At 58.0% G+C, this 8,137-nt stretch overlaps 1 protein-coding gene across 1 annotated transcript; it reads right to left on the reverse strand.

Annotated features, from left to right (window-relative positions):
* Positions 1 to 583: 583 nt before the first annotated feature.
* On the reverse strand, positions 584 to 7,678 carry LGI4 (leucine rich repeat LGI family member 4). The gene is made up of 9 exons (XM_068528579.1): positions 7,509 to 7,678; positions 7,011 to 7,082; positions 6,687 to 6,758; positions 5,240 to 5,311; positions 5,056 to 5,127; positions 4,653 to 4,822; positions 2,333 to 2,497; positions 1,745 to 2,250; positions 584 to 898 (listed from the first exon to the last, which is right to left on the reverse strand). The coding sequence occupies exons 1-9, from the start codon at positions 7,676 to 7,678 to the stop codon at positions 584 to 586; spliced, it is 1,614 nt and encodes a 537-aa protein (XP_068384680.1).
* Positions 7,679 to 8,137: the final 459 nt, after the last annotated feature.

Consider the following 8,137-nt stretch of genomic DNA (forward strand, 5'->3'; position numbering starts at 1 on the left):
CTCGGACTCCGGGCAACAACTCTCAATTTCCCGCCTATTCCCTGCGCAAGCGCAACAGGGAAGACACGCTGGGCTTCCGCCTCGGCAGCAGGCATGCGCACAAGCAGCAGAGGAAGTTAGCAAGCCCGGCAGGGAAAACTGCCCAGCTGCTGATGACGTCACGGAGGCGGGCACTAAAAGCGATTGGCTGGATTGAGTTTAGAAGGAAAAGGAAAGCTATCCTCTCCGTAGTACTTTTACAGGGAATAGGAGGGGTGAGAGTGGGTTGAGGGGGGCGCTTCCAGACCTCATGGAGCGCTGCACATCACCCCCCCCCCATGATTTCTGTACTGGCTCTGTGCGGCGGTGCCCCAGCCTGAGCCCCCAAGTCATCCTTGGAGGGGGAGGGGTCATCTGCCCCCAGCCAAGATGTTGCTTAAGACTGGAGGAGCAGCTCTTGCCTTGAACTTGGCCTGTGGTCAGTATCTCACAGGACCAGCAGTCACCTCTGAGTAGGGCCAGGAGTCCAGGCAATGGGGCATCCAGAGGCCCAGGACTCCCCATGCCAACCCTCTGCCAGCCATGTCCAGGGTCCCTTCCAGTCTCAGGCACTGAGGTCTAACTCGTGATGCTGGTAGATCTGTGTGGGGCCCTTGAAGCAAGCAGCGAAGAGGAAGCGTCTGCCGGCCATGGTGATATGGGCAAAGGCACGGGGGGCCACCAAGGCTGGGGGCCCCAGCTCCTGCAGTGGCTCCAGGAGCCCCCTGTCAGGCTCAAGGCGGAAGACCTGGCTGAAGGCGAAGTCGCTGCCCAGGATAGCCAGCTGGTCCCTGGCGATGAGCAGTGGCTGGAAGACGTGGGCACCGCGAGAGGGAAGCTGCTGCAGCGGGCGAAACATGGAACCATCCCAGCGCATGACCTGCGGAGGGTGGCCGCTCATTAGGGCTGGGGTCCAAGAGGGCCAGGCCTGCCCGTCAGTGGTCCTCTAGGCTTTGGAGGACTTGGAACAGCTTGGGAACAGAGGCCTGTAGGTCCCCAAACTCCCACAGCTTTCTTATCTTCATAAATGTCACCACCCAGCTGCTCAGGCCACCGACTTGGAGTCATTCTGAGCCCTTCTCTCTCCCTCACACCCCACATAGAATCAGTCAGCCCTGGAATCTGTCAGTTTCACCTACGGTGGTATTTATGTCTCTCATTTATTCTGGCCGCGCTCCAGCCCAGCCACAGATGGTCCCTCCTGGACCATCACACAGCCTCCTTCCTGGTCTTCCTGGTCTCCCTGCCCCTGTCCCTGTGCCCACAGTCTGCTCCCCATGCAGACACCCTGTGAACACCTGCGTCAGATCAGTGCCTTTTAGGCTCAGAGCCCTCCCCCTGGCTGTACCTCACTCCAGAGAGAGAGTGCTGGAGGGGGTGGGCCGTCAGCCCTGGGGCTTCAGGGTGTGACGGTTGTGATTAAATGTAGGTGCTGGGGTGTGTCGGAGTTTGGCGGTAGAATCTTGGGGCCATTGTCAGTGTTGGGGGATGGGGAAGGGTTTAGGGTCAGCCAGCCTCGAGGGGTCACAGTCTTGGAGTCAGTGTTGGGGTGGGGTCAGAGCTCAAAGATCGGCACATTAGGAAGGTCAGCCCGTGAGGCGGGTCAGAGTTCAGAGGTCAGTGCGCAAGGTGGGGTCAGTGCTGAAAGGCCAGCCCTGAGTGGGAGTCCGCTGCTGCAGGTCAGGCCCGGCCTGTGCCTGCCCCACGGGACTGGGCTCAGCCTCACCATGGAGTCCCCGATGTAGCGTGTCAGGCACAGGAACACATCTCCGCTGGCCTGGAAGTGGCGTGTGGCATAGACGTCCTCGGCCTCGGGGATGTCCGTGCGCCTCTCGAAGCGGCCCCCAAACCAGTGGAAGAGCACGGGCCGCTGCGAGGCGGAGGCTAGCAGCAGATGGGGCCGGCCGTCCAGCTCGAGGGCCTCGGCATCCGTGTCCCGGTGCCAGGCGTGCAGGCTCTGGCGCGGGTAGAAGCCGGGCCCGTCCCGGCACAGCAGCGTGGTGCTGCCCGCCTTGGAGGCGTCGGCCACCACGAAGCAGGGCTGCCCGTCCAGCCACAGGAGCTCGGCATCATTGGGCCGCAGCAGCCGCCGTGGAGCCAGGGCCTGCAGCGGGGCCAGGCGCAGGTCGGGGCCGGGCCGGGCCCACAGCTGCGAGCCTCCCCACAGGCGGGCGGCCAGCACAAAGAGGCGCGGGCCCAGCACCAGCGGCTTGCAGGACACCACCGAGGGCGCTGTGGGGAGTCGGGGAGCAGGGCGCCTGTCAGGCGAGCTGGGCAGGCTACCTGGCAGGCGGGAGGATGGGAGTGGGCTTACCAGACAGCTCTTCCTCCTGCCGGAAGCGCTGCAGGCTGTAGTCCCAGGTCAGGATCAGGCAGCGGCCGGCAAAGGGCTGTGCCAGGACGACGTGGGGCTCCCCTTGGTAGGAGAACGCCTCTACGCCCAGCGCCGACTCGCCGACCGTCTGGAACCAGGACAGCTCTGGGAAGGGGTGCAGCGGGGAGGGGAGAGAGTCAGGCAGGCCAGGGGCACCCCACGGGTCCTCATCACTGAGCCCCGGTTTGCACACCTCTGGGATGAGGACCACCACGGTGTTGACCTCATAGGGACATACAGTGGAATCTTTTTACCTATAGATGTATTAACTTGCAACAACATGGTGGTACTCTATTTTCTAAGCTGCGTGGCATCATCAAATAGTTGCTTAGAAGTAGCATATTTATTCATTCATTTAATTTCACAAGATCCCTATGGGTTATGTTCTGTTATTATATCCACTTTATAGATGAGGAAACTGAGGCTAAGGGGCACAGGCAGCCAGCTGTCCAGCCAAATCCATCCTTCCCATCTTCCAGGAGGTAGGATAGCAGCTGGGCACACAGCTGCCCAGCCAGAGGACACATTAGCCCAGCACTCCCCCTACGCTGCCCCCCGGCCTTGAGGTCCGGTGTGGCCATGACCAGACCAGGTTCCCAATGGAACAAGAGCAGAGTGACGGCTGTAGTGCTCGCCTTGCTTGCAGGAAGATGGCTCATCCTGGACTTGGCCCTTTCCCCTTCTCCTTGTGAACTGGCATATGGACGGGGCCACAGCTCGGTTTCAGCCGTGGAAAGCAGGATAACACCCAGGGGCTGCCCCACCCGCCTGGACTGCTCACCTCAGACCCTTCTGTTTTCTTTAATTCATGGTATTTACAGCCTCTTTGTTACAGCAACGTAGCATTTTTGGTAATGGCGCACCCAGATTGCCCAGTGTGGTGGCGGTGGAGCTGGGTGGTGGACTCCAGTTTACAATACTTCACTCTACATGCCAGGCCCTACTTCTAGGGACCAGGGTTGAAGCAATGAACCAAACCACTAAGCATACCCATCCAAAGGGGATCTTTTAAAAATGGCCATCAAATCATGTCACTCCCTGCTCAAAACCCTCCATGGCTTCCCACAGCCCTCTGGATAAAGTCCGCCCTGTTCTCTGTGGCTTTCAAAGTCCTGCAGAGTGAGGCGCCTGCACCTTCCACCTCATCTGTGTCCTTCCCTTCCTCACTCCCGCAAACCAGACGTGCCTCCCTTTGATCCTCATTCAGGACAAGCTCTGTGCTGCCTTGGGGGTCACTGCGCATGCTGGGCCCTTCCTCTGTACTCCACTTAGCTACGTCCACATCTAGTGCTACCTCTTCAGAGAAGCCTTCTCCGATGCCCCAGGTAAGGCAGGACCACCCCCTAAACTCTCTCATCACCCCCTGTGTTTATCACAATGTGTACCATACACTTATTGGTGCAATGTTTTATTTAATGTCTGTCTCCCCACCCCCAGGACTGTGACCCCATGAGGCCAAGGCCAAGGCCCTTGGTCACCACAGTGTGCCCATCGCCTCTCACAGGGATGGGCACCGAGTGGACCTCGGTGACTGTTTGTTGAATAATGGAATGAAGAGTGACTAAGTTAAATTCCCTGGTTCTGTGAATCCCAAAGACCAAAAACATGTCTTACGCTTTGATGATGATGATGTTAGTAATGGTCTTCAGGTTTGAACTCAAATGTCCACTCCTTCCTGACCCTCCAGCTGTGCCTGGCCCCCGCTCTGGCTCTGGGCTCCCGTAGCTCCATGGTTTCCCTCCATCCCGGCCCTGACCCCTCTGTGCTGCCCCCATCCCAGCCCTGATCATTCTGGGCCATCCCTCTCTGCTTGCCTCTGGCTGTGGGCTCTGTGAGGGCAAGACCCAGGACTGGCTTCGTCACTGCTGTGCTCTCTGCTTTGCCCAGTACCCATAAAGGTACCAAAATATATTTGTGGAAAAGCAAAATGATCATAGGAAGTATTTTTTAAATGGTCGATTTTATATCAATAACAACAACGACAAGGATGAACATTTATGGGGGCCTCCCCTCCCAGGCCCTGCACCAAGTACGTCACTGAAGTCTCACAGCAGCCCTATGTCACTGTTTATTACCCCTATTTACAGATAAGAAAACTGAGGCTCAGGGAGGTGATGCTACTTGCTCAGAAGACTCACAGCCAGGAAATGGCAGAGCAGGGAGGGAGGTGAGCCCCTCAGCCCTGGCAGCCGTTCCCCAATCTCCCACCTTCTTCCGGGAACACCTGCTGTCCCTCCCACCCCACCGGGAAAGCCCCCACCTATGGCTCTGCACTTGAACGTCTTGGGGTCGAGGTGGTGGAGCTGCATGTGGGCCAGGGCGGCGGGGCCGGCACAGGCCCCAGTCCCCACGCTGGCGTTCACGGTGGGTATCCACTGCAGCAGCCAGAGGACACGGCAGTCACACTGGAACGGGTTCCCGCGGAGGTCCCTGGGGCAAGAGGCCGGGGAGGGGCTGCGACCCGGATTCCACTCCCTGGGGGCCACGCTCCCCACCCGTCCCCAGGCAAGGTTTCAGGATAGGGCCCTCAAGTGGTGTGGAAAATATGTAGGAACCATCGCAGTCATACTCATTTGTGCCAACCAAGAGTGGGCACAGATGTCCCCTTCCCCCACCCAAACATTCCCAAATCCCCCCACCCTCCCAGCCCCCTTGAGCCTCACACGTGAGTCAGGGTCTCCAGGCCTCGGAACAGGAATCTGGGGAGGGTCTCGAGATGGTTATTGGCCAGGCTTCTGGTGGAGGGAGAGAAGGAGAAACCATCAGCAGCTCCCAGGATACGCTGCGTGCCTGGGTGATGGGTGCGGGGTGCCTGTCAGGGCGGGCTGGGGCGATGGAGGCACGCACAGGTGTGTGAGTGAGCGGAGTCCTCTGAGAGCGTTCTTAGAGATGGAGCCAATCTCATTGTCTTCGATAAAGCTGTGGAGGGAAGGTGGGGTCAGGGGGCGGCCCTTGGTTCCCTGCCGTGGCCCTGCAGTGCTTGGGGAACTCACCCCATGGAAGCCATAGGCCACTGGAATGTGCCGAATTCTCCCCCAACACCTTGCATAATCCCAGGGAAAACCTCCCAGGAACCTCTCCTCACCAAGGTCCCAGCCTACAGTTTCAGGACCCAAGAACCTGACCCTCGGGTCATTGCCAGCCTCACCGTGAACACTGCCACCACCATCACCACCACTGCTGCCATGATCACCAACACCAGCACTAGCACCAATAATACCACCCATACCTCCACCATCATCCATTATGCCCAGTGCCTCTACCATCGTCATCAACCCCAGTACCAATAACTGCCGTCATCACCAACAATATACCATGTCACCACTGTCACCAATACCATCACCACCCATTCCCATCATCAATACCAACACCAACACCAACACCATCATTACCAAACCCACACCAGCAACACTGATAAGCATCACCAAGAACACAGCCTTTGTGATCAATACCAAAACCATTGCCACCATTATCACAAGCTTCAGCACTAGCACCAGCACTGCCAACACCAGAAACATCACCTTTACCCCCAGCACTCACATCGTCACCCATCAGCACCACTACTGCCACAACTTCCATACATACGAACATCTCCGCCATCACCACCAAACCCCATACCAACAACATTGCCATTACACCAACACCAACATCCTACCCAAAACCATCACCAACACCAACACCAATACCAATGCAATAATTACCAGTGCCCAGAATACTGATAATTATCACTAACACCAACCCTTCAAACCTCATCCTCCGTACCACCAATAGCACCATCACCGTTGGGTCCACCATTTTTATCAAAATCATCCCCACTCCACCATCCTCAATAATGCCACCACTTCCCTGTGAGCAGCTGCAACAGAATCACCACCACCACCATTACCATCACCACCAGCACCAGCACTAATGCTGGCCTAGTCATACGGTCATCACCACCATTACCATCAGTACCACCATCACCACCATCACCATCTAACCCAGAATAGTTTCCTCTTAATCTGAAACACTTCCTTATCTCTGGCCTCTTGTAACCTCCCTGGGCTCCCGAAAGTCAGGTAGGACCCGAAACAGTCATGGGTCATCCAGGCCTTTTGTGAATCTTGAAACAGAGAGGGCAGTTGAGCAGGAGCCCCAACCCCATTCAAGAGGTCCGGCCTCTTGCCCCCTCCAGGATGGTCCCTTGTCCAGACACTTCCTCCCCAGGGCAACAAGCCCCTATCTCCCCCACTCTAGGAGACGCAGAGGGGCTCCTCCTTCCTCTCCCGGGCTCCCATCTCCTGGCCTCACTCACAGGTACTGCAGGTGGGACAGGCCCGCAAACGCATCGTCCTCGATCACGGAGAAGGAGTTGGATGTGAAGAGGCTGGCAAGGAAGTTAGAAAGAAATTTTTCCAGGGTTGCTGCTCCCTACCTGACACGTTAACCTTGCCCCCTCCCAACCCCAGCCCGCGTGGGCACGGTCACACACACATACGCATGCAACGTGAGTATGTGCGTGACACGGATGCTTTCACGGACACGCACACACACGTATGTGTGTCCAAGCCTCCCCCACGCGCATGTGCACGGACACCCCCTCCCTCAGGTGGTCGTCGCTAAGCCGGGCCCCACTCACAGCAGGTGCAGTGATGGTACTCTCAGGAAGCTGCCGGCCTTCAGCTGGGTGGCTCCAGTCCTAACGAGTGAGCTGGGGATGTGGGCAATGGTGGGCGAGGAGAAAACCGCTCCAGTGTGCCAGTCCCATCCCAGAGCTGTCTCCTGTGTCCGGGGGTGGGGCGGAGGGGACCCTGGCATGCCACCTGACCCTGGGTGTGTGCATTTCCCCTACATCCCAGGGGAGACGGGCATTTGCCCTCCTCGCTTGGCAAGGATCCTGGCAGCGCTCAGCCCACCCCACGGCTCTCCCTCCTCCCAGGCCCCGATGCTGCCTCTGCCCTTGGAATTTCCCTCGCGCTCCTTTCCAAATCCCAGCAGCCCCCTTTCAGGCCTCCCGACATCCTTTGCTGCCCCCCTCCCAAGATCCTGATGGGTCCCTGTTTCCTTGGGGAGCCAGCCCCTGGGGTGCCAGGACTCCCATCCCCAGCCTCAGGCTTCCGGAGGGCCTGACACTCACAGCGACAGCAGGGTCGGGGCGAAGCTCTCGGGCAGGTCCGGGGAGCCCTCACACAGGGCACTGTCTTTGGAGCAAGAGCAACCCAGAGGACACTTTCCCTTCGGGGGTCTCCAGGCCTCCCCCACGCCCACCCCAGCCAGCAGCAGTAGCAGGATTCCTGCCCCTCCCATGCCCCCTGACCTCCGCCGAGGCACCGGCTTCTCTCTGCCCACCCAGCTTGGCCCAGGTCGCGGCCACTACATCTCCCACGCCAGGTGACCCTCCGTGCCGCCAGCTGGCACGCTCTGCCCTGGCTTCTCTCTCTCCTCTTTCTTGGTCTCTCCTCAGTCTGTTTTTCTTCCTGTATCTCTTTGGTGTCTAATTTTCTGTTTATTTCTCTTTCCCTGTCTTTCTGTCTCTCTCCCTTTTTATACTTCTGACTCCGTGAGTTAGTCTGCTTCCCACTCTCTATCTCTGTCTCTCTATTTCTATCTGAACTGTCTCTCTGTCTCTGTTTCTCTTTTTCTCTTTCTGTCTGGCTCCTTCTGTCTGTTGGCCTCTCTTTCTGTGTGTGTCTGAGTGTGTGTGTGTGTGTGTGTGTGTGTGTGTGTGTGTGTGTCTCCCTCTGTCTGGTGTCTTTATTTCTGTCT

The sequence above is a fragment of the Eschrichtius robustus genome, chromosome 19 (genome assembly GCF_028021215.1).
Source record: "Eschrichtius robustus isolate mEscRob2 chromosome 19, mEscRob2.pri, whole genome shotgun sequence".
NCBI classification, from domain to species: domain Eukaryota; kingdom Metazoa; phylum Chordata; class Mammalia; order Artiodactyla; family Eschrichtiidae; genus Eschrichtius; species Eschrichtius robustus.

What these genes read in the sequence shown, in the direction of transcription:
- LGI4 (XM_068528579.1), bottom strand. Translation starts at nt 7,678, where the DNA reads ATGGGAGGGGCAGGAATCCTGCTACTGCTGCTGGCTGGGGTGGGCGTG. An exon ending in CTCCGCTCACTCACACACCT is followed by an intron (nt 5,128 to 5,239) that starts GTGCGTGCCTCC and finishes TCCCTCCACCAG; the next exon opens with AAGCCTGGCCAATAACCATC. An exon ending in GCTACATCGGGGACTCCATG is followed by an intron (nt 899 to 1,744) that starts GTGAGGCTGAGC and finishes CACCCTCCGCAG; the next exon opens with GTCATGCGCTGGGATGGTTC.